Source organism: Heterocephalus glaber, unplaced genomic scaffold, assembly GCF_053883595.1.
Source record: "Heterocephalus glaber isolate CG9 unplaced genomic scaffold, H.glaber_assembly_v1.0 deba00001442, whole genome shotgun sequence".
Classification (NCBI taxonomy): Eukaryota; Metazoa; Chordata; class Mammalia; order Rodentia; family Bathyergidae; genus Heterocephalus; species Heterocephalus glaber.
The window spans coordinates 24,067,717-24,085,159 of NW_028258296.1; the positions used below are offsets into that span (position 1 = coordinate 24,067,717).

Genomic DNA, 17,443 nt, shown 5'->3' on the forward strand with positions numbered 1-17,443 from the left:
GCCCGCTTGGTATCAAGGTAATATAATTATGTGGCAGTCTGTCAAACACCCTTCCTCCTTTCAATTCAGCAGCACTGTGTGTCTCCAAGATGTGAACCCACATTAGCAGAGAGCCAGAAGCCCAGAATGCCAAGACCACCACCATGGCCCCAGTCTGTAGTGTGGGTTAAGCGCTCCTACTTCTGCTCATGTTTTACACCTTACCTCTTTTCCCTTCTCTACTCAGATATATGGTATGTGGTACTCAGTTTTTTACTTGTAGTTACCACACAAACCCGTTTACCCACTCCTACTCCCAGTGTAATGCCGATGGCAGTTCCATCTCAGAGACACCATGAACAGTGTGCAAGTCCAGACTTCCAGTACATGATGATCTCCGGGCCCCAGTCGAGGCCCACTGGTCCTGCCAACATCATGTTCAAGCCATTCCATGTCTGAAATAACCTGAAGGACCTCAAATTTCCTCCCAGCCTTGATCCTTAAGGGCCCAGGAAATTTAAGAGTCAAAACTTCAGATTTGAAATCACTCATTACAATTATTAATGGATCAAATTGCAAGTCCTGGATGGGTTATTCTCCATACCTCAGTTTTGAATCTGCAAAATAGAAATTATAGTTTCTGCTCAGTAGGCTCTCTGGAACTTCCATCTCAGTAATGCTCTTGAACTGCCTTATCCTCCGGAGGAGCTGAAAACAGAATCCCCTCTAGAAAGAATTTAGTTCTGGGGATGAAATAACTGACAGAATTGTTGAGAAAACTGAAGAAACAGGCTCTGGAAGGAACATCTAGGCCTGAAGTTCAAAGACCCAGTACAGGGCTAGGCCAAGAAGGAGCTGCCACTCTGCCCAGGGTTTGGAAATCAAAAGGCTGTCACCTGCTGTCCCCTGTTCAAATTGATTTTGTTTTGGGGGGGGGGGGTGTTGTTTGTGTTTTTGTTTTGGTACCAGGGATTGAACAACTCAGGACCTTGCACTTATGAGGCAAGCACAGTGCCACTGAGCTAAATCCCTGGGCCCAAATCTTTTTCTAATTTAAGTATCGTGTGTGCATCTGGTTGGCAAATTCTCTAATTAGATCCAAAAACAGCTTCAAAAGAGTCGGATTCTTTTTCTTTCCAAACTGCTGTTCAGGAAAGCATTCTAGAAGGAGAACGTGTTACTGATAACTTACCTAGTTCAATGTCTTCATCTCATACATGTGAGAATTAGGCACAGGGAGATTTAGTGACTTTTCTAAGGCATTCCCAGGGGTTCTTCCTTTAGCTCAGTGTTTACTCTGACAGGCTGTTTCCCCATTGACCTACAAAGCTTTCATTTGGGCTGTAAAGTTTTCATTCTAGTTCTCTCTGGAATGTTATCTGGATTATTTTCTCAGTATTGACATTTATGTGTTTTAATAAATACACTGATGAGATACACAAGCTTAAATATACCATTGGTTTCTCTTATATGAGAAATCCAAAATAAATAATTTAAACAGCAAAATAAAGGATGGGTAATAGGAATCAGGGAGATAGATCTTTTGCAAATGGGAAGGGGATCTAGGGGTGGAGAGAGAAGAGGAAGTAAAAAGAATTAAGATGCATTGTGTACATGTACCAACTCCCCACAATAAGTGTAATCATATACCGCAAACATGTACTAATAAAAATAATTACACTGTATTTTATAGATTGACTTTAGCATCTATAAATCATTCTGACCCTTTATTACCCCTTGTACCCCTGCCACAAGTTTGACTTTTCAGAACTAGTTTTAAACCAAATACAGTCAAAACTAGAATGTTTTAAAAAGCATCTTTCAGATCATTATTTTAGACAATACAAGGTGGACTTTTATCAACCATACCATTTTTTTTTTCTTCTGAGTACAGTAGGTCCAGGGCCACCTCCAGAATAGTATTTGAAATTTCTCTTTTTAATTAAGATCTACTTCCTCTTTCTGGAAACTTAGGGAGAATGGCAAAGGAAATTAAACATTTTAGTGCCTTATCATTTGATCTACAAGTGAATAAAGTTGTAGTCAAAAGTTTATACTCCCGTGTGGCTTCCTATTCCACAAAACAAATGAAACTTCTTTATTATGTTCAGCTAAGTTTCCACGGGAAACCTAAGGTTCAGAGAACTGTCTATATAGTTAAAATGTTATACTATCAAAAGTGGGAGAAAACTGCTTCTTTGGCCAGAGGAACATTGTCTTATGTGACCAGCACTGGAATCAGCTTAAATGTTTATTCATACAACAAATATTTATTGATCTCCAATTCCTGGTCAGCAGGGGTTGTGCTTGGTGCAAAGTTGGAAGGACAAGTCAGTCACTGCTTCCACAGAGCCTGCAGTCTACCAGCAGGGTGCATGTAAGTCCCCTGGCAATGGCACTAAAGTGTGATCATGGCTCCCCTAGAGGAAAGGCAGGTGCTGTTGTCCTTCAGTACATTCTTTTTTTTTTTTTTTTTGTAAGTCACTCCGTGTTTATTCATCATGGAACATGCTTTTCTTCCCAGAGAGAAAACACAGTTCGAAGAATCACATTTTAACAAACCCTTTCTTCTGACTTTGTGTCCATTAATCGGAAGCAGTGACTTAAAAATTTCCCCGAGATCAGTAAACTATGCATTGGGCTACAGACCATCTGACCCTACCAAAATTCAGGAAAAAGCAGATGGTGTGGGTAGGATTCCTGAGAAAAAAGGTGTAGAGTCAATCAAGCCACTAATTAAATGTTACCTGGCTGTGAATTATTATTATCCCTTCAACATCTCCAAACATTCTGGAAGGGAAATTCATCTTGTTGCATAGAAAGACACTTCATCACAGGGGTGTGCAGGAAGTATCTTTGCTTTTGCTGACTGTCCACACCTCACTTTGCAGTAAAATGCAGAGCCAGAGGTACAGGCAGCCTTTCCCTACTGGCATACGGGAAAGAGAAAATTCCAGATATAGATGATGAGGAAATAATGGTTATCACATCATGTGCTCAGTTGGGACTTCGATGCTTCTCAAAATGGTCCAATATCATAACAAGGGAAAACATACTGGGTTAACACCTCAAATCCCAACCTAATCAAGTCAATAAAGCGGAAGGCAGCCCAGCACGTGTCTCCAGTTTGGGGCCCCGAGGGTCAGTTCTGGCTTCAGCGCTCTGGCTTGCAAGAAAGCACATTCTGGGAAGGAGCCAGCTCACCAAGAATGGTCCCTCTTACAAGCCGTTGTCATTCCTCCACCCACCGTCCCCCTGAAATGGCACAATGGAATGCTTGTGTTTCCTATTGAGGACTTCCCTTTTAAAAATAAACAAGCAAAGATTTCCTTAATTTGCTTCTTATTCAGTAGTGGAAGGAGACAGCTGACAGTGGGGCAGGGCGAGTGGGAAAGGAAGTGGGAGAGCCAGGCTCCAGGCAAGCAGGCTTTGGGATACGTGCTGTAGGGCGTGCAGGCCTCTGGAGAGGGAAGTGTGAAAGAAGGCTGAGCACTCTGGATTGTGGCACTTCTAGAAATGTCATTCCGTGAGTGCACGGGTTCCCGTTCTCTTTCTTAGGTTTTTTTGTTTTTGTCTTTTCTGTGGTGCTGGGGATTGAACTCACTGCCTTGGCACTGAGCTATATCCCCAGCACTCTGTATTTTGAGACAGGGTCTCACCAAGTTGCTAAATTACCCAAGTTGGGCTGAAACTTGTAATTCTCCTGCCTCAGCCTCCCGGGATGCTGGGATTACAGGCGTGTCCCACTACACCAGCCATCCTTCTTAGGTTTTGTTGAGGTAGTTCTGACAGGGTTTCACCATATCTTTCAGGAAGTTCGGAATGCCATTCTTGGCGGCCCAGTTCATGAGCCAGGAAGGAATCTGGCCACCCACCCGGGTTATGGAAGTGATACATGAAAACTTTGCTCCCCTCCTTGCCATCGCTCTCAGTCGCCAGGCTCTGCTTGTACTGATGTACTCGGATCACACCAGACTTCTCGGGAAACTGAGGCAGGGAGATGCTCTGGGCCAGGACCACGTGGATCTTCCGCCCTTCCACATTCAGGTCTCGCCACTGCCGGATGTAGACTTCAGTCTCTGTTGGACATGGGAAAGGGGTACTTCACTTCCCAGTACGTCACGGTCTCTCCATCGCATTCTTTTTCATAGATTTCTTTAACATACTGATCCCACTGTTTTCTGTAGTCTAAATCCATGTAGACATCTGCGAGTAGAGCTGGTGAGCAGTCCTTTAAAATAGCAAAGACTTTATATTCACAAAGTCCACTCTGCTGGTCCAGCAGCCGGTAGATACTGACACCCGTGGTCTCCACCAGCAGCTGCCAGTCGGCCCGGCCAGAGCCGGCTGCTGGAGCTCGGCGCAGACCTCCCGGAACTGCTCCTCCGAGAAGCAGCTCTCCATCCTGCTACACCCAGGGACCCTCCACCTTCAGTACATTCTTGAGAAGCCCAGGCTGGGAGTCAGACTTCCAGAGGTTTTGGTATGCAGATGTCACTTGCACAGAGGTCAGCTGGAACAGGGCGAGGAACCTCTATGTGAGGGAACCATATTTGAGTTTGCCCACAGATGACAACACGGGGCAGTTTTGAGGAAGTGAAGTGTCACTGTAGCTGGAGTAAGTGTATAATCTGCCACAGAGCACCTAGGAAAGAAAGGGCAGGCCTTTCAGCCCCGGTTCAGAAGGGGTCATTTATCACAGGGAGAGCTAATTCCTGTCGGGCTGACTGTACCTTTTTTAGAGGGTCTCCTTAAAAATTCTTGATTTTGTACTTTCGGTTATAAAAACTGCATCTAGGGCCTGTACAAGTGCATGCACTTTGAGTTTCCCCACCTTGCTGCTCAGTCACCTCTGTCAGAGCCACCCAAGTGTCTTCAGCTGGAGATGCCATCAGCTCTCCGTGGAAGAGCTAGGAGCTGCCTCAGCATCAGAAGTGGTGGTGGCTTTAACTAGGGTCAAGCAGGTAGAGAAAAACGGTACAGGTACTCTAGATGGTAGAAACAAAGGACTGAGACCACATACGTGGGGCCCATAATCCGACCACACTGTAAGAATGTCCCCCCCACAGTGCGATTTCCACTTACCCTCTCAGAGCCTGTTCCACTCAGTTGTCTTCCTTCAAAAGTGCTTTTCCACCTTGTACCCTCTCTTTCCACACATGCAGAGTGTTTCCTCCTCTGTGGCCCCTTGGGCTCTACACAAGCCTGTCTGGGACACTTACCTCCTTGCATCGGTATCTTCTATCTGCAAGGTTTACATAAAGGTCTTTGCTCTTCACAGAGGTTTGAGACTAATAAAATAATGCAACCTTAACATTAACGAAAGCCTGAAGTCGTGTTACTATGCACTGTAGGTGGGCTCCACCATAACCAAGGGACACCTTCTTGATCAGCAGAGAACATTCTTATGTGTTGTCACTGGAGACCTGAGGAGCTTCCAGTAGCCAGAGGACTGAGACTAGGCCTCATTGTGCTACCAACTGGTAATGTAACCTTGGCAAGTTTCACCTCACTAGAGAGATGGGAATTTTTCATTCTAATGTTTTCACCTGTAAAAGTAAGGAGTTATACTAGACCAATCATTTTATTTTTTAAATTTATTTATTTTTGGTTTTTTGAGGCAGGGTCTCTCCCTGTATTTCAGGCTGGCTCTGAACTCAGTATGTATCCCAGGCTGGCCTCGAACGTTGGCAGTCCTCCTACCTCAGCCTCCGGAGGGCTGGGATTACAGACGTGCGCCACCATGCCTGGCTCTAGACCAATCGTTTTAAACAAAATCTTGAGTGCTCTTCTCGGCATGGTGGCTGTAATCTCAGCACTGGGACCCTGGCAGCAGGATCAAGGTGATCAAGAGTTCAAGGTCAGCCTGGACTACAATAGCAAGACCCTATCTCAAAACAAGACAAAACCGTGTCAAGTCATGGCTTCGCTAGCCATATCCTCTTACAGATCACAGAAAGGGTAGAACTGTTCCGACACTTTGCAGAGAAAGCTTTGTGGTCACTGTGACAATGTGAGGTATATGTCTAACCATGCCTCCTAATATACATCCCCTGAAACTTGTAATTTCCTAAGCAAGAGAAGCATTAAGAGAATCTTCTATTCTAGTATTTGGTCTTTTACCTTCGCTCTTAAGATCTTTGTAACTTCCTGCATGACAGGAGCATCTTCTGTTCTAATGAGGTGAGTCTTGGCAGGCTCCTGAATAGCCTCAGGATGGAGGCCAGTGGCCATGTGATTAAGGGGATGGAAATTTCATGCTCATGTCCACCTCTGACCTCGAGGAAGGTGAGAGGAGCTGAAGTGTGGCCTGATGCCAATGATGCAGTCTATCACACCTACATATCACCACCACGCTGAACTCTTGAAGTTCCCTGGGTGAAAATGGAAGACCTTATCCCTCCCACATGCCTTACCCTCTGCATCTGTCACATCTGGATGTTCATCTATACCACTGTAACACCACTTATAATCACTAGAAAATATCTCCCTGGACTCTGAGCTGCTCTAGGAGCTCACAGAGAGGAGGGGAGTAGTGGAAGCACCAAACCTGAGGCAGAATTCCAAATCTGACCCAGCCTGGACAAAGTCTTAGTGACTTAGACCTTGTCTCAAAATAAAAAAATAAAGGGTCGGGGATGTAGGTTAGTGTGAAGGTTCTGGGTTCATCCCTAGTATCACAAAATAATAATTTAATAATAATGATGATAATAATAATAATAAAGGCTGGGAATGTAGTTCATTGGTAGAGTGCCCCTGGGTTCAATGCCCAGACACACACAAAAAAGTTTATGAAAGGGTCAGGGATTTGGCTCAGTGGTTTTGCCGCCTGCTGCGCAAGCGCAAGGACCCAAGTTCGATCCCCCGGTACCAAAAAAAAAAAAAGTTTATGAAAGATGCAGGGTGTCTGTAGCCTGGAGATAAGCTGAATAATTCTATTATAGTGATGCCCTTCAACCCAAACATGCTGACTGAACATGTGCATAAATATCTGGGAGGGAGAGAAAGGTGCTTAGGGGGTCAGGGAATCTTCCAGTAGCTCTACAATCAGCAGATGGGATTAAAACTCCAGCAGCAGGAAAAGTCAGGGCCACTGACAATTGGAAATATTGGCTTGGGGCACAGAGGCCTCCTGGCTGGATTAGGACCATATGGGTAATAGGCTGACCCCTCAGCTGTTCATCTTGATAATTAAAGTAAATCTTGCACCTGTGATATAAAATTAGCTCGGGAACCTAAGACATCCATGGGTAAAGTACATTTGTTGTTTGGAACACAAAGGCTTACTACCAAGAGGCATCACGTTTACGATCCATTTAGTTTTGGGAAAGGGCTAAAGAACAATTTCTAGCTATTAACTCTTTGTCACCTGGCTGATTTAACAATCAAAAGCTCCCCCTAGGAAACTAGGAAATTTTGCATTCAAGCATTCTCATAACTGGGTAGAATTCTGCTTGAAAAGTACAACTAAGGTCAGTACCAAGGCAATCTCCTGTGAAATAAATCTCAGTGGCATGGTATAGTGGAAAGACCGCTGGGCTGGGGATTTAGCACAGTGACACCTCATCTACCTCCAAAGCGCAAGGTCCCGAGTTTGGTCCCTGGTACTGAAAGACCGCTGGACAGAGTGATCAAACAGTAGTCCTACCTCTGCTAAGTGAACTTGGGCAGCTCTTTTGATTTCCCCAGGCTTCCGAGATATACAAAATGGGCAGACTGGACTTCAGTGCTGAAACTCAGAGTTCATGAAACTTAAATCCTTGAACTCAGAGTAACAGCAGATTGTCAATGAAAGTGGCTTCCAGTCCTTCCTTTAAATACCTGGGTGGAGGGGTCATATGAAAACATTAACTTTAAAATGTTAGCACTGCTGGGCATGGTGGTGCGTGACTGTAATCCCAGCGCTTAGGAAGCTGAGGTAGGACTGCGAGATGGAGGCCAGCCTGCGTTACACAGGGAGTTCAAGGCTGGCTTGAACTATATAGTGACAGCCTGTCTCTAAATAAATAAATCTTTTAAATGCTAGCATGCACAGAATGGAGCCACTTTATCCTCACTGAACCGCTCTTCCTAAACTACCAGTGCTACCTTGCTAAAACATGGGCTCCATAAGCAGCCATCCTCAAATTTTAACTATGATAATCTCCCCATGAGATGTCTTTTTTTTTTTTTGCAGTACTGGGGACCAAACTCAGGACCTTGTGCTTGCAAGGTAGGTGTGGCACCACTGAGCTAAATCCCCAGCCCACCCATGAGATGTTGGGATAGTTTTTCCTACTTCAGAGATAAGTCATATTCAATCACTATCTTAGAGTGTACTGTTTTAATGTGATTCCTTTCTCTTGTAATTCTTTGAATTTCTAACTACTAATTTTTCCATATTGAATAAAGCAGTGTGGACGAACACTTTACATGCAGTGGACATTGAGTGTGTGTGTCACTGGGGACTTTACACAGGGCCTCACACATATGAGTCAAGTGCTCTACCACTAAGCTCCAGCCCCAGCCTTTTTCCTTAATATCTATAATGAAGAATTGATTTAATCATATAGTTTAGATTTTAGAAAAACTAGCATTTAAATCTTTTATAGAATTATCTACAAGAATATAAACTTCGCAGCCAGGCATGGTGGTATACATCTACATGTAAACCCAGCACTCTGGAAGGCTGAGGCAGGATAATCACAAGCTCTAGCCCAGCCCGGGCAACTTAGTGAGATCCTGCCTCTAAATAAATAAATGAATGAATGGCAGGGGATATAGCTCAGTGCAGAGGCCTTCACCTCAATCCCTGGACCACAAAAATAAATGTAAATTAAAAGATACATATACACACATACGTAAACATACCCTCTGCCCTCATATCAACCTTTAAAATCAGGTTTCCTGACCTGAGTTTTATCTATTTATTTTTTTGGTGCTGGGGATCGAAATCGGATCCTTGAGCTTGTGCAGCAGGTGGCGAAACCACTAAGCTAAATCCCCAGCCCCTGACCTGAGTTTTATTTATTTTTATTTATTTATTTATTTTTGACCTGAGTTTTATAAATGGATAGAAAACAAAACATGGACCAAGATATGGATATATTTGAGTGGCAGGAGCTTTTTATTTTCCTTTATCTGTATTTCTCTAATTATCTAATAAACATTTTTTTTTAACCAGGAAGAGTAAAAGGTCGTATTCAGCTAAACAGCTGAAAAGAAAAATTGAAGTGATCGTTATTTTTGTGATTATGGATGCTTTACAGTTTCTAGAACTTCGGAAGTATCTCTCCCGTCAGACAGCTGTGCCGGGGCTCGCCGCCTTCACCGACTGGAAGTTTGTGGCTGGCATCGGGGCTGGGAGCAGCCAAGGGTTCAATGCTGCTGCCCGCCCAGGGCAGGGTACGGGCAGGGGGGAAAGATGGTGCTGGACCCCTTCTTCCCAGGTCCCGCTCTGGGTGGGACTCTTCAGCCCGCTAGTGTGTGGGTTTGTCACTAGACTTGAGCCCCTGTGAGATCCCGGTCCAGGTCTTTGAAGTTTCGTGTAGCAGCCATTTTGTCGGAGAGAGGAACGCTCTTTGTCCTCGTGTCCGGCCCTCCGCCCCTGCCAGTCAGCAGAATGGCAGTGAGGGCGGCTCCTCTGTGCGGCAGGATCTGAGCAGGCCCAGCAGGCCCCCTGCCAGTGCCAGCACCTGACCAGGAGGTGAGAACCACAGTGCCTGCTGCCACAGCACATGGACACCATGTGTTCAGACTACCCATGGGAAAGAGCAAAGCTCTGTTGGTCCTCTCTTAACAAAATCAAGGTTTCCAGAAGAGTAATGTATGAGATGCCTACTATACCCCAATCACCCAACAGTCCTGGTTAAAATATTCCTCCTGGACACTTTCAGGACCCAGTAATCGCCACTGTAAATATCCTTTACCCTACAAGTGTGCAGTAAGTGTAACTAAGAATAAAAAAGAATTATATAGATTTTATAAAACGAGACAGTAACATCTCAAAATATGATCTGCTGTTATTTTCTTACCAGTATCACCATCTCTGCTCAATATGCTGAGAGCTGGGTGTGGTGGAACACTCGCACTCAGGAGGCTGAGGCATGAGGATCACCAGGAGTTCAAGGCTAACCTGGACTACATAATGAGACCTTGTTTCAAAAACAACAACAACAAACCAAAAAAGCTCACTGAAAAACAGTTTAGCATGTCTTAGGCTGGTGTCTCTCAAGGTCCAGCTCAGCACTTCCTGAGACGGGGACTGAACCTAAACCTTTTTAGTTTTTATTTTCAGGCAGGGTCTTGGACTCTACTTGTGATCCTTGTGTCTCAGTCTCCCAAACAGCCATGATAACAGGAGTGTGCCACTGTGGCACTTCTTAATTTACAAATTAAATAACCCTCTTGTGCACCCCCTTCTTTTTTGAGACAGAGTCTCGCTATGTAGTTCCCTTGAACTCACTATGTAGCCCAGGCTGGCCTTGAACTTGCAGCGATCCTCCTGCCTCAGCCTCCCAGCACTAGGATTATAGGCGTGCACCACACCTGGCTACACACAGCCTTTCAAACTACAAACTAAACGTTACCAATCTTAGCAATCATTTTCAAAACCGTTTGCTATTTCCACAACTTTATTAAAATTTTAAAACTTCTCTAAATATATGTAAAAGAAAAATAATGGAAAACAAGGACCTCTATCAGCAACATTAGCTGCAATGATATACATTATTTAAAATTATCTATTATAAATTACATATAACATGTAACTGTAACAAAAAATTTAGTTTTGAAAAATGTTTTATTCAAGAATTTTACATAATTTCAAATATTTTCCAAAATACAGTTTCCTAGATTGCTACAAAAGAACGTAAATTCGGTAAGAAATTTAAATCATTAAATATGTTTCACTAGTATATATATATACAGAATGACAAGCAGTAACATTTAGCTCTAAAACGCGTACCATGTCTGTTTTCCTTGTGAAGGCTCAACCCAGCACTGTGTGCAGGCTCTGTACAACAGACAAAGTCCTGTGCATGTGAGTCTGCATCTGCCGCCTCAACTCAGAGCTGCGGTAGTTTGTCCACTGGGGTGTCAAATTTGAAGTCTGAAGGGAAGAGGTCTGGGGCTCGAGGATAGATGAGTCTGTAGGACTGTCTGATTGTAACATCGGCAACACCGGCAATATCTCCAATTTCTAAAAGACAAAAATCAAAATATTAATAGGCATGTTTTCCCCTCTACCTCCTTCCTAAGACCAAAACAAACAAACACACAAACTATTGAATTTCGAAACTGGTAATGAAAATACAAACCAAAAGCCAGTGTGTGATGCACACCTGCAACCTCAGCACTTAGAAGCCTGACACAAGAGGACTGCTCAGAGTTCTAGGCTGGCCTACAACTACAGGCTACATACTGAAGCTACATACTGAGCTCAAGGGCAGCCTGAACTACATAGAGAGACCCTGTCTCAAAACAAAAAAACACCCCAAAACCCAGAAACTGTTGGGCGTGGCAGGCAGCACATGCCTGTTATCCCCGCACTTGGGAGGCTGAGGCAGGCAGATCACTATGAGTTTGAGGCCAACTTGGGCTAGTGAGCTGAAGGCCAGACTGAACTATAATGAGACCCTGTCTCAAAAAACAAAAAAGCAAACAGAAACAAAAAGAAAAGAAAATACAAACTAAAGGGTAGAAAACAGGAGCTAAAGTCAATAAAAATATTGATAATGTAGTAGAACTTACTACCTTAAAGGTTTGTCAATAGTATTAAAAGGTTTAATATACTCAAAACCACTCAGGGGACCATGAATAATCAATAGAATACCAGGCATCGATATGCTGTGTACATGCACCAACTCTCCACAGTAGATGTAGTCATTATGTACGGCAGATGTGTACAAGAACAACATCAAAAAACCCAAGAAGGGGCCAGGGATTTAGCTCAGTGGTTCTGGCGCCTGCCGCGCAAGTGCAAGGTCCCAAGTTCGATCCTTGGTACCAAAAAAAAAAAAAAAAAACCCAAGAAGAATATACATTCCTAATTCAGTATGTTGTTCACGTAGAGTAACATGCCACAATGAGAAAGAAAGCACCAACCCATCCCCCGCTTTAAAACCTAACACAAGTCTGAGGGGGAAAAAAACTATTTAAAGTCACCAGGAATTGAGGGGGGGGGGCTCTAAAAAGGAAAAATGTAAAAACTCAGAGTAAATAATTCAAATGGAAACCACAACTTCGGACACAAGGCCATGCCTCCAAGCATCACTATTTACTAGCCACTTATAAGCAAAATGCTGTACTTTCTTAGAAGTTCCGGTGCTGAGTGAGGAGCTACTTCTTAAATACAGGTTCTGGACACTGACCTGCTTCATGCTTCAAATGGCAACACAGTCTCCACTGCGGCCGTCAGCTTCACTACCTTTCTCCTGGGACCGACCTTACCTTTCTGGGTCCTCTTCTCAGCTGATGCCTGCGAGGCCATGTAAATAGCTGCTGCTGCCACGGAGATCGGGCTTCTTCCCGGAACCAGGTCCAGCTCCACAGCCTTGCGGGCTATGTGTGTCGCTGCCATCTGCACTTGCTTAGGAAGACAGAGGTTGGAGCAGAACCTGGACATGAAGTCCCCAGTAGTAATCAAATCCACACTGGTTTCTAAAGCTTTCAATATAAGTTTAAAGCATCGGCCAATTTCTTTCTTAGAGATTCGTGATACAGCACATATTTCTAAAAGAAAAAAATATTTAAATCCGTAAGTCGTATACTTCATTTTAAAATCATTCACCTTTGATTATAAAAATGATACATTCTACTTGCAAAAACTTCGATCATGCCTTAAAAATGAATCAGTGATACTTCCCATAAAGCTAACCTAAAATTTTTTAGTTAATTTAAATGTTGACTACACTTTAAATTTGGGTCTTAATCTTTCAAAATACTAACTTCTCTGTAGTTTCAACTTACACAAATAAGTGTCTTCAACTATTCAAAAATTTCTTTGGTATTTATGTATTAATCTATTACAAAAAGCATACCAAGGAGATGAAAGAAAATAAGCTAAGAATACCTCTCAGTTACATGATGTCACGGGTACATGCAATCCTTGTGATTACAGGCCACAACGACATTAGACAAAGTCTGTCACTCTGTTATGCTAAACACTGAACCACTAAACACTTTCAAAATAAATTTAGGAAAAGCCTGTTTTAGTTGCAACAACAAAAAGATGATGGTAATAAAAGCCACTTCACTTTGACATAGTAAATCTTATAAAAAATAAATACTGTATTCACTGGTTGAATGAAGGGTAATTATAGTCTTTAGCTAAACTGTGCTTTGTCAGTAAAAGTCAATGTAAATACTGTGACCACGCTGTGGAGAGACCATCATATACTCACATGGTGAGAAACACTAGCTATCTCACAGCCTCTAACTTAAGTGTGAAAATGCAAATGTCATACCTTGAGAAAAAACTTCACTGATGCTTCCTGTGGCTCAGCTCCCTTACAGAGACTTGCATTAGAAATGGAGGCTATTTTCATGCACACAGTGTAGACTTTCTACAGAAGCTCTACTGCAGCTTATGAAACCAGGCCTCAGTGGCCACAAAATGCAGTCAAAAGACCTTCCTAGCAAAGAATGCAATGATTTACAGGACTAAAATAACTACATGGGAAAAGAGCTTGTAAGGTAAATGGTCAGTAAGATCATGCTACAAATTTGCTGGGTTTTTTTTTTTGTTTTTTGGTACCGGAGATTGAACTCGGGACCTTGAACTTTCGAGACAGGCGCTGGAACCACTGAACTAAATCCCCGGCCCCAAATTTGCTGTTAAAGAACAAAATAAATAGGTAGTGGCAAGTGATAATCAGGCAGATTACTGTGTAACAGTGTGACACAACTTAGCTTCTAAGTGTCAAAGCTGCCTGACTTTGGCCAGTTACTTCATACAGCTAAAAACTTACCTTTAAATGTCCTAGGAACCCCTTCTTGTCTACAGGCAATATAAAGACAAGCAGAAGCTATGGCATCATTAGCTCTTCCCTTCAGGCTCTTCTGTTCATATACTTGCTTGAATAAATTATTTGTTCGATCCTTCAAAGCAGAGAAACTAAGTTTAATTAACTCTAGGCCATTTAATTAGTTGCAATATCAAAATTTCATATGTTCATTAAATTATGCTAAGCTGATACAAGAATGGCTTTTGAAGGAGAGATATAAGAACTTACAACTATATTTCGAGGGAGGTTGATTCTGTCTGCCATGGTAGTTATTTCCTTGAATGCATTCATCATTGCTCGATCAGAGCTACTCATTGTTCTTCGATTCTGGTACTTAGAATTGCCAAACTCATCAAAACTTGCAGCTCCTGTACCCTGTAAGACAGTTTTATAACATCGCAAAAAGTTTTGTAAAATTTAAATGAAAAATTTATAAGAAAATATAACATATACAATCTGATTCCATATGCCCAAGAGGTCTGCATTGTATATCTTGCTTAATTCCTCAAATAGAAAAAGCACCAGGTTCAGATATTTTAAAGATTTTTAAATCAAACATTAAGGAATATATAAATTCTAAACAATTGTTCAAGGACATGGAAAATGAAATACTCCAATTTCATGCATAAATATGATAGAGGGCCGGGGATTTAGCTCAGTGGTTCTGCTGCCTGCCTTGCAAGTGACCCGTTAGATCCCCGGTACCAAAAACAAAACAAAACAATACAACAGAATATAGCAGCATATTAAAAAGTTAAATATGATCCAGTGGAGACTTTTTCTTAAATCCAAGATATCTATTACAAAATCTAATAATATAAAAAATCAGAGTAATAGATGTAGGAAGAAAAATCCTATGATTTCTGAAAGTACCAAAAAGGCAAGCAAAAGGAATTCAAAATTCATTTTGGAGAAAAGCTCACAGATAGCTGGGTATGACGGCACCTTATTTGTAACCCCAGCTACCCAGAAAGCTGAGGCAAGAGGATTGAAAGTTTGAGGCCAGCCTAGGCAACTTAGCAAGACTTTGTCTCAAAATAAAAAGGGGTAGGGATACAGCTCAGCATCTGCTGTATTCAATCTCTAGTACAACAAACAAACACACAAACAAAAAAATTCAGGGCCAGGGATTTAGCTCAGTGGTGCCGCCACCTGCCTCGCAAGCTCAAGCTCCTGAGTTTGATCTCTGGTACCGCAAAAAACAAAACAAAACAAATTCATAAAATATTACAGATAGGTACCTTTTTATGTTAGAAAAATAGTTTTCATGCCAAAGCCAACACTACAATTAAGGGAGAAGTATTAAGCAGTATTATTAAAGTCAGATGTAAGAAAAAGGTACCTCTTACAACTACAATGAAAACTGTCCTAGAAAATATAATCAACATTCTTCCACAATAGAAAAAAAATTGTAAGTACAAAATTAGAAAGGGGGTGATGAACTATATGCAGGTAGTACGTATGTATTCCTAGGATACTCAAGAAAACTGCCAGGGATTTAGCTCAGTGGTTTTATCGCCTGCTGCACAAGCACAAGGACCCAAATTCGATCCCCGGTACCAAAAAAAAAGAAAACCACTAAAAATGTTATTGCCATAAATAATAAAAATTAAAGTGACAAGGTGAAGATTAACAAACAAAATCAAAGGCCTTCATATATACAATTAGAAGACAATGAAGGAAAATATTCCAATTAGAACAGCAACTTCAAAAAAAATTCTGGGGATAAACTTAAACATGCAGATGTGGGCTGGGGATTTAGCTCAGTGGTGCTGCACCTGCCTCACAAGCACAAGGTCCTTAGTTCGATCCCTGGTAAAGGTGGGGGAGAGCAGAACATGCAAATGTTTACAAAGAATACTTTAAAACATTCCTTAATGGCTACATAAGATCTAAGGAAATAGGCATACCATATTATTGGTTAGGACAATATATCGAGAAAAATCAATTTTCTCTACATCCATTTGCAAATAAATCTAACCAAAATCCCAGCGAAAATAAAAACCAAACATTTTAAAGAACAAAACAAAGTGATCCTAGCCTTTAAATGCAAAGGACTACTGAAGAAAATACTGACAAGGACCAATGAGGGAGGACTAGTTAACCAGGCATATGATTAACAACAGAACAGTCCAGAATATCCCCAAATACATGTAGAAATTTTGTGTATGATAAATGTAACACTTACAAATGCAGCATTTTAAAAGGCTTTTCTCTTTTGCCACATAAGCACAACTCTGAAAGGATACAGAAACTAATAACAGTGGTTACCTGTTTCTGGCAGAGAAAGGGGACTGCAGTGGGAACTGAGACTGGGGATCAAGGGTGAGGAAAATTTACTGTGTTCTTTTTACACATTTGTTTTTTGAGTCATGTATTGTCTTTTAGCTTATTTTATTTTTATTTTTTGGTACTGGGGATAGAACTCCAGACCTTGCACTTGCAAGGCAGGCAGCAGAACCACTGAGCTAAATCCCCAGCCCCATGTATTGTCTTTTAAAAAATTAAAATATTAAAAAAGTCAGTGTCAATTAGTTGGAATCATACATTTTAAAATGTCTGTAATTTACCATTCATCCAGCCTGTAAGGGTTTAGGCTAACGCAGATGTAACCTAAGGATATTTTGGGGGTTTTTTGGTACAGGAAATTGAACTTGGGACCTTGCGCTTGCAAGGCAGGCGCTAGAACTGAGCTAAATCCCCGGCCCAGGATATTTCTGCATATAATCTATATACCTTTAAACATAGCCTATACCCCATTTTTCAAATCTGATATGCAATTTATCAATTAAACATGAAAAATAACCATTTTCTTAAAAACAGATTTCTGTATACATTAGTAAAATTCTAAAATAGCATATGCTTCCTTGATTAGTCCTTTAGAATACTGTCACCACTAATTCCAATTCATTTAGCAAAGCAAAAAGAGCCAGGTAGGCCAGGTGCAGTGCACACACCTGTAATTCCAGCTACTCAGGAGGCTGAGGCAAGAGTATCACAAGTTTGAGGGCAGCAGGGCAACTTTGTGAGATCCTGTCTCAAAATAAAAAGGGCTGGGCATGTAAGTATAGCATGAGGTCCTGGGATCAACTCCCAGTACTGAAAAAACAAAAAGCAGCAGAAGAAAAAGCCAGGTAGCCAGGGAAATTATGCTTCGGCCTTATAGATTAATAAAAGCTACCATTAACAGCATATACCATTCACTACGTGATATGTTACAAACACTTTACATATAAAGTCCTGAAAATGAAGTATACGGTATGGAGGGAAAAAAGACATTCTTGATATTCAAGAACATATCATTATTAGATCATAAAGAACCTACCAAACTCAATTTTTTAGTTTATGGAAAAAAAAAAGACAAGAGAGATACAATGACTATGCTTTGATGTTCACTCCTCCAAGATGGAGGAAACACAGGAGGCAGCCGACACTGACGATGACGTTCCTGACAAGTCTTATTCCCAGATCCAGACTCC

At 41.8% G+C, this 17,443-nt stretch overlaps 1 protein-coding gene and 1 pseudogene across 2 annotated transcripts in view; both read right to left on the reverse strand.

Annotated features, from left to right (window-relative positions):
- Positions 1-4: 4 nt before the first annotated feature.
- On the reverse strand, positions 5-10,589 carry LOC147827641 (phosphatidylcholine transfer protein pseudogene; annotated as a pseudogene).
- Positions 10,590-10,740: 151 nt separating this feature from the next.
- Gtf2b (general transcription factor IIB) overlaps positions 10,741-17,443 on the reverse strand; it is a 34,263-nt gene continuing 27,560 nt past the window's right edge. For both annotated transcript variants that reach the window (XM_004841328.4, XM_087213042.1), the window contains exons 4-7: positions 14,193-14,339; positions 13,929-14,058; positions 12,409-12,690; positions 10,741-11,158 (exon numbers count right to left, since the gene is read on the reverse strand). In XM_004841328.4, the coding sequence (XP_004841385.1) occupies positions 11,025-11,158; positions 12,409-12,690; positions 13,929-14,058; positions 14,193-14,339 (693 nt within the window). In that variant the 3' untranslated portion in view covers positions 10,741-11,024. The remainder of the gene's footprint in view (positions 11,159-12,408; positions 12,691-13,928; positions 14,059-14,192; positions 14,340-17,443) is intronic.